Source organism: Xylaria bambusicola (genome assembly GCF_022495145.1).
Source record: "Xylaria bambusicola strain CBS 139988 unplaced genomic scaffold F5B22scaffold_16, whole genome shotgun sequence".
In the NCBI taxonomy this organism is placed as follows: domain Eukaryota; kingdom Fungi; phylum Ascomycota; class Sordariomycetes; order Xylariales; family Xylariaceae; genus Xylaria; species Xylaria bambusicola.
This window is the reverse complement of record NW_025953569.1, coordinates 356,138-373,586: the sequence shown is the minus strand read 5'-3', so window position 1 is coordinate 373,586 and position 17,449 is coordinate 356,138. Positions and strand designations below refer to the sequence as shown.

Sequence of the window (17,449 nt, the reverse complement as noted above, 5' to 3'; positions counted from 1 at the left end):
ATAATAAAGATTCCAGATTTTATATTTATAAAAATCCTATAATTAGTAAAAAGTGGAACGAAATCTAATATAGTTAAAAAATCTAATAAAGTTTTAAACTAAACCTTAGGTATTTATTTTAAACTATATAATACCCTTTATAGTTTATATATTCGATTAATACTATCTTTAAATTTGTTAAATTATTTAATATAAATATCCTCTTTTATTTCTTTATAAAAAAAGGCTATCTTTATATCCATTTGCTTTATTTTTAAATCCTATATAGTAGCTATAGTAAATAAGATTTTATAGCTTATTAGTTTAACTATTAAAATAAATATTTTAAAGTAATCGATGCCTTTAATTTATTTAAAACCTTTAATTACCTATTTGGCCTTATATTAGGTGACTTTATTATTTGGTCCCCGTTTTAGCTTATAAACCTATTTTCCTTATAATATATATATATCTTTTTACCTTTTTATTAAATTTTAAGTATTATTATCTATTAAAGATTAATATTTTACCTTTATCCCTTTTATTTAATCTTTATTCTTTAGGTCCTTTAAGGCTTTTTTTATTATTAAAGGTTTTATATTTTTTTTATATACCTTTAATATAGTAATTATAGTTAGCATTAAGTAAAGGGCTTATATTTCCCCTATAAATAAGGTTTTATAGCTTTTAATAAAGTATTTATAAATAGAATAGTTTAATATAGGTTAATCCTTATTATAAATAGGTAAATTAATGCTTAAGTTAAGTAAGTTTTTAATTAATAAAGTAATATAATATAATAATTATAAAATAATATTTATTATTATATTTTATATAAATATTATATTAATCCTTTATTTTTTTATAGGTAGTAAAGTTAGTTCTTTAACCCTAATTAAACTTTTCCCTTTATTTTCATTTATTTAAATATTAATTAATACTATTTTTAAAGGGCTTAACTTTACGGTAAGTTCTTTATTAAAGTATATATTTTACTTTACTACTTTAATAATTTTATTATTTATAATAAGAACCTTATAAATAAAGTTATTATTATATTTTATTAAAATATTTAGGGTACTTTTTGGATTAATTTTCTTTTATTTTATATTAAGGAGTAGGTATTAGACTTTGGTACCTAATTATTTAATATATTTAATAAATAGTTATTAGCTATATATTAATTCTTAAAGGGTAACGTTTAATATATTATAGGGGCTTTTATTTTTAAAATAATTAATTGCTTAAATAATCTTTAATTAATACTTTAAAGGGATAGTTCCTTTTATTATTATTAAAAGAAGCTTATTTTAAATTATAATATTAAAACTTTTTATTATTTTATTACTTTTATATTATTTAATAAATATTAAATTAATATTTATTCCTTTTTTAAAGATTTAACGTTTTATATTTTTAAAGATAAATTCCTTAACTTTATTAATATATATAAAGTAACATTTTTTACCTTATTTCTTTAAACCTTATAACTAATTAATAAACTTCCTAATATATATTTAAACATTTTATTAATCCTTTATTATTTTTAATACGTTAAGCTTATTATAAAAATTAATTATAATAAATTAATATTTCTTTCCTTTATAATTAATAATATAATAAAGGCTATAAACGTTTATATAAATAACTTTATTAATATAGTTTTCCTTAAGGAAAGTACCTTTATAAGGTCCCTCCTTTATTTTCCTTAATATATATACTTTATAAATATAATATAGTTTTACTTTATTTATACCTTTAACTATTTTTTCCAATTTTAATAAAAACTGCTTATTAAAATAAACTATCCATTTATATTAAAGTCTTATTTTAGGATTTATAAAATATACCGTTAAAGTAGGTAATATTCCCCTATTAATAAATAAATAAAAAAAATTCCTAAAATATAGTAAAATAATAATAGTATTATTAAATTTAGGAAAACTTATTATATAATATTATTTTATAAAAATTATACTTATTTCTTTATTAAAAAGCTATATAATAAATATTAGGTTAATTTTTAACTTTAAAATATAAAGAATATTTTTAAAGGTAATCTTTTTAAAACCTTTTTAAGTTATAATTCTTTTAATTAAATTTCCTTTTCCTTTTATAGGAATTTTAATATTATCTATTCCTTTAATTATAATCTCCTTTAAATTAAACTTCTTAAAGTTTAAAAGCTTATTTTTATTTTAAATTATATATTAACTATATTCTAAATTTAAAATTTAAAGTTTTTTTAATAAATAATTATCTATAATAGAAATATAAAATATTAATAGAAATATTAATATAATTTTAAAAAAGAAAAAAAAGAATAAGTATAAAGGTTTATATATAATTATAATAAAGCTTTTACCTTTTTTAGCATCCCATTTTAAGGAACTTATAATATAATATTATCTTTATAATTATAAAGTTTTTAAATTAAAAAAAGGAAGGGGGGGGGAAATAAAAAAAGTAAAAGAAAATTGGAAAGGGTATTAATAAAAAAAAAAGATTAAAAAAAACCTTTTATTTCTAAGTTTAAATAGGTTAAAAAGGATAATAAAGGTATTATTAAATAAAGAATTTAATAAAGGACATTAAAAATAAACTTTATAGTTAACTTAAATTAACTATATATTTCTTACTATATTATTATTATTATTATTTTTAAATTTTAAATATATTATTAATATAGCTTTTTTTATTTCCTATTTATTATCCTTTTTATTTTTCTTCCCCTTCCGCTTTTTTTACGCCTTTACCTTTAACTTAAAATATAATTCCTAATATTAATTATTAATATAGTTAATCTTCCTATAATATTTATACCGTTTCTTTTTAACTATTATTTCTACCTTTTCTTTAATAAGCTATATTATTATTACTATCCACTTCTAATTCGATTTAATAATAAAGGCCAGTATATTATCCTTTTTTAATTAAGCAATTTAACCTATATAGGTCTCTTTTACTTTTACAATCGGGACTATATTAACTAGTACCAAAATGTTTATACCTACTAACGTTTAGAATACTTATACCTAAGCCTTAAAATCCTCGCCAAACCCTCGTACAAAATGCACTATAAAGTAGCTATTAAGTAATATATATTCTACCTCCACTTTAATATATCCTTCTTAAATATTACGGATCTCCTTAATTAATTTCCTAACTATTATAAAATTTTCAATTATTATACTATCCTATTGGTTAATTAATATAAATAATAATATAATACCTTTTTAATTATACTTCTTATTAGCCTATTTAAACATTTTATTAACGGTTTTAAAAGTAACAGTATTAACATTTTATAAATATATTAAGCTATTTCGTATAATTAAAATAACTTATCGTTAACCAATTTCTTATACTAGCTATAATTATATTAAAACTTAATCTTTTTATTTTAATAGCTATCCTTTAATAAACTTAAAAACATTATATATATTAAATATTATAATTATATTAAGCTCCCACTTATAATAATTACTCCTTCCCTATAATTTAACAACTAAATTAAATTTAATAATAATCATCTTAATTTCCGGAATAATAATAATCCTATTAATTGCAATAATAGAATTTACTATCGATAAATTAATAGCTATTATTATACCTTGTTTTATTACTATATTTATAATATATAAGTTAAAGGAATAAAATTATAATAAAATAATAGCATTATTATTAAATTAACCTAGGAAATTAAAATTAAAAGGAATTTGTATTAAGCTTTAACTTTTTAAAGAAATATTAAATACTTTTAAACTAATTTTCTTTAATTCCTTATATAAATCTAGATCCATAAATAACCCTAATAATATATATACCATATACCTAAATAAATTAATATTATTAAATAAGAATAATATATTAATATTATTAATATTTAAAACATAGTTATTATTTCTAACTAACTTAAATAAATTAATATAAATATTATTATTACCGTTTAAATCTTCTTTTTAAAGGTTTAATATTTCCCACTATAATATAATATTAATTGCTAAGTATATAAAATCCTAAACGTTTAAGTATTATTATATTATAATAGGTTTAATAACCCTCTTTCCTAATTTTCGTACTATAATTATCCTAAACTCTCTTCTTATAATTTATCTAAAATAAATTTATAAATTAATAAATAATTCAACGTTAAAAAAAGGAAAAACTAAATTATAAGGATAATAGGAAATAAAAAGTATTTTAAGTTAATTTAAACTTATTTAAATTAATCGTTGCTTTTAATATCGGTCCAAAAATAAATCCAATTAATAATCCCTATTACTTATTAATATATAGGCTTATAAAAGATATAGTTTAGCTTAACTTAATAAAAAAGTCTTCGAGCTTATAACCTATTAAAATAAAAGGTATATAAGGGTTATATTTAACTGAATTACATAACTTAAGTAAGGTGGGAAGACCGTCTTATATACATAAACAGTGCCTTCGTAACCCTTCGTAACCCTTAACCCGTACCGTATACATGAAGTGACTCCTTTACCACCTACACTTTCAACACCAAAGATATGCAGGCAATAGTGGAAAGTGAGGTTATACAGACTTCGCTTCTCGAAACAGACCCTTGAGACCTAGGCGGTCTGGGCTGGCAGAACAGTTGTATATAGAGTCGAGTCAAGCCACCAAGGCCAAGATGGAATTGGTTGGTCAAGGACTCATGCAGCCCTAACTTCCACGCCGTTAAAGTTGGCTTAGATTATGTCCCTTTATTTACCGAGCTATCTTAACATCTTTACCACGCCCTTGTCATAAACCCTAGTTTAATGATAAGTATGAGAACAGCATAGTATACAAGTAAAACACACAAATGTATACTGCTTGTTATTGGGAATTTTGCGTCAGCAGTGATTATGTGCTTCAGTTGATTAATATGTAGATAGCTATTCTTAGATTTCAAGTAGGTGCATCTTTTTGATGGGTGCGAAGTCGGTGGTATTCTGTCCAAACCTCTCAAAGAGCCACTTCTGATAGCATATTCGTGCTTGTTTAGTATCGCCCTCCCATTGAGTTGGGCGCCAGCCATTAAAATATTCCATTTCCCAGTCCCAGAAGCGATCTACTGGGTTGCTAGGGAGTTTCGGGATTTGATACTCGCGGCCTTCACCTGAGGTGTCCTTATGGTCACCCGTCGTATCCTTGAGACTATCCTCCACGTTTTGCCACCCAGGAAGCAGAACTGCTTTACCGTAATCTATGAGTACCACTCTTGATAAGGCTTGTGTTGATGTTGCTGCTTGGGGGGTGGGAACCACCATGACGTTTCTTGGTGCGAGGTCGTTCTGTTCCAACCTTGAGTGTACCTGTTTCATGATGCCCTTGAGTATCTTAGCTGCAACCTCTAGGCGATATGATTCGTCATAGTGAAATGCATTAGGCTTGCATAAGCTTTTGATAGTAGTGCCACGGATGTGTTCGATCAAGATCAGCCGAATTGAACGTTTGCACTCCTTATCTTGCAATGGCAGCATCAAATTAAAAGTCCATGACCCGTAGTAATCCGGCGCAAAGCCGGGCTCTTGCAGGCTTCTAGTTGCTTGAATATGTCTATACGCCATCACTTCTCGGCCATAGTCTTTCTCAGCCGCGTCAACCATATATCTAGGAAAGGATATATCGTCATATTTGTCGTAGTATAAAGGGTCATATATTTTAGCCACTGCTGTCCGCGGTTTATCCTGCCCATGCGCAAGAACCTGGCAGACGACGAGTTGGGCACCGCGATCCTCGCCGACAGATATCGCGTCTGTTATGGTGAGCATTGCTGTACGTGGGGGTTCGTTATGAGGCCATTGCGTGACCGGATATGGATAATTTAGTACATAACGCGTTTGGGGTATACTTTTCAGTACCTCGAATGATGGAGATTTGTACGTTGATAGGGGGCGTCCTTTGCCAAACGGGGCAGGAGGTTCGTGTTCCGTGGCCTGTATGACAAGGCCCGGTAGATACGGGCATATAGGTCGATAGGGATCTGGAGGTAGTTCATAACCCATGACCGGCAATATCATATATCACTACGATCTTCCTCTAAGGGGTACGGACATAAAACCATGAATCATGTGTGTTCAGACGTCTTCCCAGGATGAACGCGCTGGACTGTTGCATGAGATTTCCTAAATGATGACGAGATCAGAGGCCGATCGGGAGGCGCATGAGAGGACAGGAGCAATAGAGTGTGCAGTCATACCTGTGAAGAATTATGATGCGAAATTCGATTCAGTTTGATTCCGAGAGCTGCCGAAACGAATACGGTATGCTAGTGGTGAGATGTGTAGTTGATGAGCAAGCTTATTGCAAGCCAGGGATCTGAAGCAAGAAACGCTGAAGTCACACCCTATACAGACAAGTGATCAGTCAGGCCACTCGGTGTTGCAGCTACGAAGAGATGCAACACGCATCGAAAGGTGGGCGAGGACAAGCTATATACTGAAGTGTTTCACAGGGAACATCGGACGCCTCGCCCTCAACGTCTAAACGTACACGTGGGTACCTGGGTAGGTAAGTACCTAGACTAGCACCCGGCCGGCGGTCGGAACAATGGTCTCGGCATACTCCGTGATAAAGCCGCATACGCGCATGCCATCACTACGTAGCCGTGCACATAACTAACGTTTCAAGTGCTACATTGGGTATCTAACAGTTTTACTTGCTTGGTTGGAGGACCAGCTAGCTAATGTATATGTTACGTCGCCGTTGGTGGCAATTCCAGTTGGGAGTCGTGGGGGGGTCCAAGACTATCCCAAAGCCCAATTCAGTGCTGATTGGCCAACTCACCGAGGCCAACAATATTCATCATTGGCTAGGTGCTTCAATGTTGGATGGCTCAGGATCGAGAGCCGCCACGTTGGCCTTCGCCGCCCTTTAGGAAGCGCATAGTTCCTACGACGCCGTGTTGCTTCTTGTCGACAATGATAGCCAACGGTTGATCGCGACTGCGATTACGCGCCCGTGTTAGATGCAAGGCTCCTAACCTGTAACCAACTTGTTGTACATTAGTCGCTGCTGTTGGTTTTTGTGCTCTCCTTACACTCCATTGTAAGAGCTTGTCCTGGCGGCGTCGAGGTCACGTCTCACCGGTTTCTCATCCCTCACATAGCTTGGTTACCTCCACAGACGCCATCCTATATTCATAACATTGACTAATCGTTATATTTTGATATAGCCTTGATTATATTACGCCTACTATCTGTTTGTACCCTTATTATCGGCTTATCTTTAAGTGGTAGCCAGGTGATTATACATTTGTCCCCAAGGCCAAATAACATAATTCCGCATTTGTCAAAACGACGCCGTGAGACGTGCGAATCCCCTACCTAGTATGGTCATAAGACATAAGCATCTTCTGAGGCTACGGTAACCTGTTAGACAACCGTTGTCCGAAGAACCAACATATACTAAAAATAGGACACCGAATCCCCGTGAGCTCTGATGATAATAGTTATGAGCGCTTAAATCGTTCTACAAGCTGATATCCTTTGGCCGGTTGATTTTGGTTTCTGGTTGTGTTATTGCTCCATGTACTGAACATATTGTGCCTTTGGTGAAACCTCGAGCAAGATAAATAGGTGCTGGTATCAGCTTCTTACATGACCATAATGAACTCATACATTCACGCTTCATTATATAACTGTACTTGTCTCTACATACCATCTTCGATTTTCCCAACCACTACTCTAAATAGCCTGATCTTGCCCTTATCCCAAAATGGCCCCAAGTACGATTTTGAACTCACTTAGCGAACCTTTGCCACGTTACCCAGCCGATGGCCTAGACGCTTTGCCAGACATCCAGCCATCTGGCAGTTCGACAAAGGAGACGAATCCTCCAAAATTCTGGGTCATGGGTAGGGACTGGGCGGCGAGCGGTGTCAATGCCATCACGGCATCTCGTCGCCGACTTGTAGCCGCTGGTCTTGAAACGGAGTTCATCTATAAAAAGGAGACAGCAATAAAGCTCCTGACCGAGGGAGACGTAACTCGGGCTGCAGCTCTGTATCTGCTGCACCCAGTCAACCAAGCCCTGTCTGCTCTTAACCCGGATATTTCGTGTCTCTCGGAGCATCATGGAAACACAATCCGAAGCGATGTAACCTATAAGTTTGGCCTCGATCGCGCTTTTGCCATTGTTGAGTTCAAGAAAAGGGGTGTTATCCGTATGGAGGAGTTTAGGGGTGCCTTGCTTGAGCTAAATAACGACAGAGCTCGTGCTCAGGCTCAAATTAATGACAAAATCATGTCAGCAATGGATGAGCGGGGAATGTCCTTTTTCCGGAAAAACTCTCTCAACCTACTTAAGCAAGCTGCGAACTACGCAGTTAAACACGGAACCAATTACGTTGCTATGTTCGACTGGAATTATCTTATTCTAATCACCTTCAACTTCGATACCAGCCCACCCGTTGAAGACCGGGAGATCAACGGCGCTGGGGATTACTGTAGCATCCGAGTCATAGAAGAGAACTCGCCTGGCATGCGTAAAGCATTGTTTGCATTTCTATGTGCAGCGGCTGGGTTGATCACACATTGATCAGGTGGCAAAGGGTATGTATTATTGGCCCACCTAGGCTCAATAAGCACGGCTCTATTGTTGTTGCTCGGATACTGTGAGGGCGTTGAGCTTTTTCATTCATCAGTTTAAGTTGGCTTCATTTTTCTTTGGTATTCACTGGTTGAGAGTTAACTTGGGTTTATTCAAACATTCTTTTAAATTAACATAGCCTGGAGCAATGTAACTAAGTTGTAGTACAAACAATTCAGTAGAGTGTTGACAGTGTACACTATCAGTTCTAAGACATTCTAGCCCAGGTATAATTAGCATATAGTGACCGTGGACTGAGCGATAACTACGGTATAACCAATCTGACCCCAAGTAGAATCAAGTAGATCATCTGAGGCCTCCTACGGCTGATCAAGGTCTGTGATTGGTCGGCCAGAATACATCAGCAAGTTGCATGATAGCTATCGCCTCACATTTTCACAGAGGAACTTAACCAAGTGTGCAATTACACATGCAGCTTCTATTCTCTTGACACAACCATCTTCTCGAACACTTCAAGCGATACATTCGTGTCTACAACTGCCACCGACACTGGATGCGAGACTGTCTCTGGCTGCTCTGCAAGGTACTCCCAGACTGTTACACGTGTAACCTCTGTGCCGGTTGAAGAATGCAGTTCGCCTTGCACTTCGGCCGTACGAAGGACCATTGCAGGCTGTTCATGACCTTCCAAGACATGCAGGCAATATTGGGTGATATTGGAAAGTGAGGTTATACAGACTTCGCTTCTTGAAACAGACCCTAGAGACCCAGGCGGTCAGGGCTGGCAGATCATTTGTATATAGAGTCATCTCAAGCCACCAACAGCCGAGAAGGAGTTGGTTGGTCAAGGACTACTGCAGCCCTAGTTGATCATTACATTGTGAATAGTATCAAGTTCCAAGCCTAAATCTCTACGCTTGTTATACCCTGTTATATAGTAATTTGGGCAGTACGGTATAAGCTAGTCATAACACTCTTACTAAAACCTTTCTTGTTGTAATTATTAGGTTAACATGAAAGACCCTGAAATAGGCTATAAGTTGTAGAAGCTTTCCAGCTAGCATTCTATTGTTTTTATACTACCTACTTAGATACACTGTCGCAGACAATGTGATTGAAAATCAAAAGAGTGTTTGAGCAAATCCAAATCAAATCAAGCAAACTGCGAACGCAAAGAAAAACGAGCGAGATCTCAAAAGAGACACACAGTCTATCAAACGAAATGTAATCCTTGTTACACCCCAAAACCCATCCAAACTCTGTTCATGAGCCGCAGAGCAGCCCTGTTACACACGAACAAGCTGAACATGCGATACGCCTTGCGCTCCGAACGTAGGAAAGACCGTTGAAGGTTGTTCATGATCTTCAAAGAGATGCAGGGAATATAGAAAATGAGGTTATACAGACTTCGCTTCATGAATTAAACCAATGAGACAGGAAGTTCAACTGTATATGGTAGTCGAGCCACGCTACCAATGCCAAGACGGAATTGGCAAGCCAAGGGTTTTTGTAGCCCTGGTAGGTCATTATATTTTAATAGGATCAAGTTCAAGCTCATACATATATATTCGCCCTTGCTATATGTGTAACGTCAACGGTTAGCCGGTGGTATGCACCCTGAGATTCAGCCTGAGAAAAGACCATTCTTACTATAAGATAATTATGGATTGTAGAACATAGGTATTCTTTCAATAGAGAAGAGGATACAGACTCCATTGAGTTTAGTTATTCAAAACTACTGCTGACACCTCAAAATATCGAAACACCTGTCATCTTAAGGTTGTTTGATAGGGATTTGTATGCTCAGCGTCGATACTTTCCTTCTTGGGATCCTACGGCTAGTCCACGGGTATCTACATAGTTTCTTGAGGCTAGCCCTAGCGTGAGACCCACGTAACCTATCCATCTCCTCAGTTAGCCGTGCCTAGCGCGTTGAATTTGAGAAAGGGCAAAAAAAAGGCTTAGTGGCGTGTAGGGGTATACGAGTTTGGCTGGGTGGTAGGAATATCCGAAAACCCACGGGTTTTCGCGGGTACACATAGGTACTCAATTCTGGAAGCCGACTTCCTCTCCTTCACGATAATTAATATATCTATATACAAAAGCTCGTTGGCTGTTTACCAAGTGAAGGAAGGAAGAGTACTTTCGGCACCATGGGATTACTGATGAAATACATTTATCCGCTTCCAGCTCCGATACGAGCACGAACGAGACCCATGGAGGTGCTGGCTGTGGGGCTCTCTCGCTCTGGCACAGACTCACTTCGCAATGCTCTTATACAGCTTGGGTATGATAACACATATCACGGTAAGACTCGACCCTTTCCATCGGCCTTCTGAGAACGCCGAAATCGCAGAATTATTGTGATTTTTTGTATTTATACATTATCCAGGATGGGAACTAGCTGTGCAGCCTAGCGACAACATTGCTTGGACTCAATTGTACCTGAAAAAGTACTTCGGCTCGGACGACGGCAAGACAAACATCACGACGGAAGACTTCGATGCAGTGCTGGGCGACAGCATTGCTGTGACCGATGCTCCAGCAGCCATGTTTGCCAAGGATCTCATTGCTGCTTACCCCGATGCCAAGGTGATTCTAAACATTCGGCCGGATCTTGATGCGTGGTATGCGAGTACGACTTCGACGTTCTGCGGAAACATGGTCCCAAGAAGCCATTTGTTGCTTTCTTATTTTGATGCTGAGCTGTTTTGGTTCTTTCATGGGTTTTTCACGACTCTCTTCCGAAAATTTTACCATGGAAGCTTCGAGAAGAATGGGAAATGGGTAGGAGAGGAGCATATTGCCATGGTGAGAGGTCTCATTCCAAAAGACAGGTTGCTGGAGTGGAAAGTGGAAGATGGCTGGGAGCCGCTGTGTGAATTCCTCGAGAAAGATGTACCGCAAACGCCATTTCCAAAAGGCAACACGACAGACGATTTGGGAAATAGGTTAGCTGCATTGCATAGGACGAGGCTTGCAAGAGCGAAAAGGAATGCTATATTGGTGGGAGCGTCTGTCGTCGGACTAGCTGCCATGACTGGGGTTGGTGCCTTGAGGATCTTCTGAGCGCCTACGACGACGTGGACAAGGGTGAGCGGACGCTAGCATCACTAGTTATCAACCTGTCGTAGAGCCCCAAGTTTGGTTTCTGGATGCCGACCTTCACCAACTAGTTTATTATCTGTATAGTACCCTAAAGCAAATGGACATGGCGGGCCTTACAATGGTAGTCGCCGCTAGTAATTGGGGCATAACAGAGAGCCCAAGCATGCAGGGTACCATGCGCAAAGCCATCTATACCTACCCCTAACTATATGCGGATATCGAAAAGATGTAGGGCTCTGATACTTATAGGGACACGGATAACTCAAGCAACTTGAGCTACCTATGACCCAAAATACTCATTTTAGGGGCCGCTATTCAGTACGGCAAGCAAATCGGGATCTCACAAACAAGGATCCTCTACACAACGCACGGGTTGGGTTATGAAATGACTTCTACGCGCCGAATTCTGGAAGTGGCTACGTGACGACAAGAGGCACGTATTTTGGCAGCGCCGCAGGTGGCGATCCTTGCTATTCATTTCAAAGCGCTGCTGCCAGATTGGCAGAAATGATATGACTTAGGACGGAACCCCCCCTTTTCTTGCACATACGATATTGCCTCCTTGTTGCCAGTTCTGTTATAATACCCCTGTCGGGATACATACCTCCATGGCACGGGCAATTTTCTTGAGAATAACTAGGAAGGCCAGATTACGGAGGACTGCGCAGCTGTGCGATGGGTGTCAGAGTTTACCAGACTTGACGGGCTGGGGCGACGGTCCTAGGTGGAAGTTTATGACGAACAATGTGTGGTATTACTCATTAAGTATGATGCTACGCGTGAGTATATTGTCGAAGAAGTCGCTGGGGTTGTGTTCGGATGCGGGTTGCTAGCTGAATCGTTTGATTGCATGAGATCGGAAACACAGGGCCCGTGCAAAAGGAGGGCAGTGCCTGCGTCCTAGGTAGCATGATTGGGTTAAACGGAATATGTGAAAATGAATACGATAGGATGCAGCGTCGTGTAAAATTTTGGATATCTTAAAGAAACTGTGAGATTGGCGTAAGCTTTGTCATGAAGGTACATTGTACCCGATATATGGGATACATGGCAGGGGTAATATTGGTTATGTAAGTTTACAGCTTGGACTTTCGCTCGTGCAGACTCAAATATGAACGCCGTTGACGACATCTTCACCCCCGTTAACATTCAGCAGATCGCTATGGTCCGGCATGTTGGTCGATCCACCCCATAGGAAGCAGTCTGGAGAGCGAAGAGTTTACCACAATTGTGAAATGTCCCCTTTGCATTAGGGGATACGTCGCCCTCATTAGACAACTTTTCAACCTATTACTAGGTTCCCTAACTTCAGCGATCTTTTCAACGCCCGTGAGTAGTTGGAATACAGGCAACAGGCTGTATTGAGGACAAAGGTGCATAAGGTACTATTCACTCACTCAGCAGTCATATCATAACCACATAGGCGGGGAATCAGTGCCTATCTGCTTCCTTGCCATGTACTCGATCATGCCACCCCGGCACACTGATTGCGATTTAAGCTTTACCGCTAAACTATAGCAGGCTCAGCGCATCGACATAAAATCTTCGCGCAGGAGTTTGGCATGGCACTAGGCAGGAGATAAAAGGGCAATGATATCGCGAGTCATACCTAGTTAACGCTACTCCCTGTCGAGTTGACTAGGTATGCCTGGCGATCTCTGCTTTCCGTGGATCTTTGATGATGCTGAACACAATGGGTGCAAGACCGTTCATCGGGTTGCTGGGTTATAGAGGCCTTGACTTCGGGCTTGGATTTGAAATGGACTTCATTGGAATAGAGAACACGGCCCCCCGCCGCGATGTCTAGCCCTTGATCTGCGGGGGCTTCACGAGGAGAAGCCATATCATAATCGACCCAGAATCTGCTACATGCAACGCACTTCTTCCAGCCTCGTTTATTTAGGTGTTTTGAGACCGTTTGACTCGTTGGCCGTTTGGATTGTGTTGGAAATTCGAGACCCGCCGCATCGCAAAGCTCGACCCAAGGCAACGTTCGCCCGTCGTAGTCTTCAGCCTCCAAGAATGCAACTAACTGGTCGACCTGGGCGTCAGTTAACGCCGGCCGACGGCCTCGAGTTTCTTCGCAGGGTTCGCGGTGAAAACGTTGCGGGTAGTCCCTTAATATTCGGTAGCCCGTGGAACGGCTTACGCCAACGTGTTTGAAAAGCTCGTTATTGGAAATTGGAAGGTTCTTCGCATCCCGGAACTTTTTAAGAGTTAAAAGCTCTGTTATCGTAGGCTCATCGTGTGGCTTCGTTGAATGGCTTTGTGAAGCAGTAGACGGGCGAGTCATGTTGGAAATAGCTTCAAATCGGTGGTTGAATTGGCGGTGGAAAGGGTGGTGAAGCGGTGCAAGAAAAAAGTGAGAGGCTCAACACCTCTGTGTTCAGTGCAGAGTCCCTCACTTTTTTCTTTCACCGCCTCGGGTGGCTGAATAGGTGGTGGGGGGGGGGTCTCAAGTTTTTCTTTCACCGCGTCGCCTATCAAAATAACGAATGACGTATACCCTCCCACACAAACCGATGATACCCAGTTTAAACTCTTTATTAGCGCGAAGTGCGACGGTGATAACGCGCGTTTTGACTCGAAAGACGCGCATAGTATTCGTAGTATTAAGAGTCAGAAACGCTGCGATTTGCAGAATGCAAGGTACTGATGATCGCATCCATGACGAAAGATTAAGATCGTTGCTTTTCATGCCCCTTTTATTTCTTCGTATTAGTTCAACTTGGTACTACTTCGTACGTACTGCCATAATGATGAGCTCGGACCTACGGCCAGGGGCTTGAGAGCTGGCGAGCTTGTTACTGTATGCCAGCTGCTAATCAGAGAATGTGGTGTACCCAGCTGTGGCTAATTGGGGCGATAGCTTATGTTTGAGATTCATGATCTCTGGCAGGGATATTGATACTATGTATGGCCTTGGTTCTAGTCATAAACGGCTACTGCAGACCCCAGAACCACATGTCAAGTGGGTTCTTTGAATAGCGCAGGTAGGGTCTACATAATAGAAATTCAAGAGAAGAGGGTGACATGTCAGCCTCCTGAATTATCCAATTCATTCATTGAAATTCTTTGATGGCTTCGCCACTTTATGCTGACATTGTTGGGGTTTCTTTATCTTCTCGTATGAATGCGACGCCTTTATTCTTGACCATTACCCCCATATGAGCACCAGTCGCAAGATAGGAATTTGGGAAAATCAGAACCAAAATGCCACTCTCCAGAGAGCCCAGTCAGAGAGCTTTAAACTGGGTGAAATGGAATTCCAACAAATCAAGTTCGAAGTAATGCGCCAGCTCCTTTCCCACCCATAACAGCTCTAGTCATTCACCAAAGCCAATAGCTAACGCCTGGCCGATTGAAGTAGTTCTAACCAGAATTCCAAGCGTCCTGCGGAACCCGAAATTGTGCATCTTGGAGGCGCACGCGTGGGAACCGCTTACGAGGTGCTAGACCTACCTGCCCCTGATCGATCCAGGCCAGCGGAACGGCCTCTAACCCAATGGACTTTCAATCCACCACCACCCAATCCTCCCGGAATAGGTATTGCAATTGCAAGCCCCAACGACATCTCAGCGCAAAACCATGCCGGTTTCGATTACGAGACCGAGCGGCCCATCACACAATGGTTTCCAGAGTTTCAGCCGGAAGCGCAGAAAGACAAGAATGACACTCAGCATTTGACGCCAGGGTCGGTGTACCCCAACGTGATCCCATATACGAACAATGAAGAGATTTTACCGTCTCCATTGTCAGCCGGCGCGTCAAGCATTGCGACTCGCGATAGTACTCTAACAAATAGCACAACTCTGCGATCTCCGGCTGTGTCACCCGCGGCATCTCCCATAGACCATTCGGAAACACCCCAAACACGCCCTGGTCAATTCCCCAAGCGCTCGACTTCTCTGTCTCAGGTATCGCGTTATATATTATCACCAGCCGGGAAGCAGTCCGTTAGCAACAATGCGGCAACAAAAGTGAAGGAACAGCATCTTCGACGGACTCAGTCGAGTGCCGAGGTTCCGAGAGCGACGAATTGGAAGGGATTCCCCAACCAGCCTTTTCGCGAACTGCCAGATAGACCCCAAACACGAGAGGCGCCACCACAGGAGCCAAGGATTCAGGAACCCCCAAGAGTTCTAAGAAGTTCCCCAAAGCCACCAACAATAGCTCAAGATACCCAGGTCCTGCCGCCACTCACATATCCTCCACCCAACGCGCCTCTTCCGCCGATTTCCGGGTCGAAATTAGCAGGCCATAGCAAAGCGCGCGACCAATTACACCAGCGAGGACGGTCAAGCTCAAGCGATCGCGCTTACGAGAAGAGTCCTCCCATAGAGTTCCAGGACAAGCCAGAGACGCAGCAGCAGTTAGGGCCAGAGCACCAACTCACGTCAAAAGAGCGATTCTGGCTGCACAGACACTACCGTGGAGAGGCGGTCTTTTTAAAGGCATGGGGACTACAGATCGAGAGCGAGCAGGATCGGCAAGAAGGGCGACGGATTCTACGCGAGCTGATGGAGGGTGAAGCACAAGAGGAAAGGGAGACGCAGGAAAGAAGCCGCATGCATCATCGTTCCGGATCGTTGTCTCGATCGAGCTCCTCAACGGCGCTATCAAGCCGTGATGGCGCTGCGTTGGACGTCATTGCAGAAGAGAGACTCAGTCGAGAATTCCACTTACGCCCAAACGAGACCATCGGGTATGCGGATGGAGGCGAGGACAAGTATTGGAGTGTTGGGCCTGAAGCAGAGCAAAGATCGAGGAGAGCCCGGAGGTCGGACAAGCATGGTAGGAGCGAGAGTACGGATTCCGTGCTTGAGCAGTACCTTGATCTGCGCATGAGCAACAATCACTAAAAATGAATTTCAAATGTTGGATGGCTGGTGACTCTTCCAAGATATCTTTTTAACTTTTAGGCACTGTATATATTTATATTAAGTAATGTTATATAGACCAATTTATCATGCTGCGCATAAACGCAATGTTACTCATACCGTCTCATCCCTTTTGTAGGGTAGCGATAAAAATCTAGGTTCACAAGACAGCTATGAAATCGTTAGCTGTTAGTCACGTCCGGTTTGAATATAGATGTGTCTGGTAGAACCATCATCCACTTGACGTAGCATTCATACAAGCTCGGCATCTCCGTCATTCGTAGACATTTAACTAATGCATGAGCTCGTCGAGACAACTAACAGCTGAGGTCTGTAGTATTAATTAATATCTTGGCATGCAAGTTGAGAAGAACAGCGTCATATGCAGAAGGGGGCGCCAAGTCCTAGTGCAGATGCAAGATGCATAGGGTTCCGCGATGATGTCTGTTGACTTCGGAACATTCCGCTAGCTGTTCCAACAAGCATCCTAATATCGCAATCAGTAAAATTCAATCGCTCAGCTTATTTAGCTGGTCGAATTGATATCTCAAATATGGGTATCCCGTATTGAAAAAGTATGGCGCCGGCAATTTCCCTATGAGGACGAAGCATACTTTCAACGAATGAGAAGCCAGATAATTGATTTAAAACTCTCCTCTTCTACCCGTTTCCATAGGCTCTACATAGGCCTGTCCTTTCGCTCTTCAGGCATACATGGATGGCACTGGATACTCTTGGAGACCGCTGGTTAAACCAAGTACCTAGCTTGGTAGACTGTGCTATGGTAGCATCGTCCCGACCTTCAGTGCCCGCGACTCACTTGGCTACTCTACAGATAAAAGCGTAATCCTTAAGAAGTGCGAGTAGGCGAGTTCATAGTGCAGCTTGATAGGACTGTCACACCCTCGACGAGAGTCCGAAGT

At 39.7% G+C, this 17,449-nt stretch overlaps 5 protein-coding genes across 5 annotated transcripts; 3 read left to right on the top strand and 2 right to left on the bottom strand.

The window, feature by feature from the left end:
* Positions 1 to 4,886: 4,886 nt before the first annotated feature.
* F5B22DRAFT_645729 (uncharacterized protein) lies at positions 4,887 to 5,993 on the bottom strand (the record flags this gene model as incomplete). The annotated part of the gene is made up of 1 exon (XM_047978626.1): positions 4,887 to 5,993. One exon carries the CDS (start codon positions 5,991 to 5,993, stop codon positions 4,887 to 4,889), a length of 1,107 nt encoding a protein of 368 aa, XP_047831651.1.
* A 1,492-nt stretch (positions 5,994 to 7,485) lies between these two features.
* Positions 7,486 to 8,594, top strand: F5B22DRAFT_109548 (uncharacterized protein). Its single transcript, XM_047968751.1, has one exon. The coding sequence runs from the start codon at positions 7,705 to 7,707 to the stop codon at positions 8,524 to 8,526; it is 822 nt and encodes a 273-aa protein (XP_047831650.1). The 5' UTR covers positions 7,486 to 7,704; the 3' UTR covers positions 8,527 to 8,594.
* A 2,043-nt stretch (positions 8,595 to 10,637) lies between these two features.
* Positions 10,638 to 11,931, top strand: F5B22DRAFT_109505 (uncharacterized protein). Its single transcript, XM_047968750.1, has 2 exons — positions 10,638 to 10,845; positions 10,931 to 11,931. The coding sequence occupies exons 1-2, from the start codon at positions 10,692 to 10,694 to the stop codon at positions 11,605 to 11,607; spliced, it is 831 nt and encodes a 276-aa protein (XP_047831649.1). The 5' UTR covers positions 10,638 to 10,691; the 3' UTR covers positions 11,608 to 11,931.
* A 1,094-nt stretch (positions 11,932 to 13,025) lies between these two features.
* On the bottom strand, positions 13,026 to 14,066 carry F5B22DRAFT_109475 (uncharacterized protein). Its single transcript, XM_047968749.1, has one exon. The coding sequence runs from the start codon at positions 13,937 to 13,939 to the stop codon at positions 13,256 to 13,258; it is 684 nt and encodes a 227-aa protein (XP_047831648.1). The 5' UTR covers positions 13,940 to 14,066; the 3' UTR covers positions 13,026 to 13,255.
* Positions 14,067 to 14,601: 535 nt separating this feature from the next.
* On the top strand, positions 14,602 to 16,681 carry F5B22DRAFT_603334 (uncharacterized protein). Its single transcript, XM_047974733.1, has 2 exons — positions 14,602 to 14,933; positions 15,017 to 16,681. The coding sequence occupies exons 1-2, from the start codon at positions 14,860 to 14,862 to the stop codon at positions 16,506 to 16,508; spliced, it is 1,566 nt and encodes a 521-aa protein (XP_047831647.1). The 5' UTR covers positions 14,602 to 14,859; the 3' UTR covers positions 16,509 to 16,681.
* The last annotated feature ends 768 nt before the right edge of the window (positions 16,682 to 17,449 follow it).

Bases quoted from the DNA above. Each gene is read 5' to 3' on its own strand.
- F5B22DRAFT_603334 (XM_047974733.1), top strand. From the start codon at position 14,860: ATGCCACTCTCCAGAGAGCCCAGTCAGAGAGCTTTAAACTGGGTGAAA. The intron at 14,934-15,016 runs GTAATGCGCCAG...CGATTGAAGTAG, and splicing joins TCCAACAAATCAAGTTCGAA to TTCTAACCAGAATTCCAAGC.
- F5B22DRAFT_109548 (XM_047968751.1), top strand. From the start codon at position 7,705: ATGGCCCCAAGTACGATTTTGAACTCACTTAGCGAACCTTTGCCACGT.
- F5B22DRAFT_109475 (XM_047968749.1), bottom strand. From the start codon at position 13,939: ATGACTCGCCCGTCTACTGCTTCACAAAGCCATTCAACGAAGCCACAC.
- F5B22DRAFT_109505 (XM_047968750.1), top strand. From the start codon at position 10,692: ATGGGATTACTGATGAAATACATTTATCCGCTTCCAGCTCCGATACGA. The intron at 10,846-10,930 runs GTAAGACTCGAC...TACATTATCCAG, and splicing joins GTATGATAACACATATCACG to GATGGGAACTAGCTGTGCAG.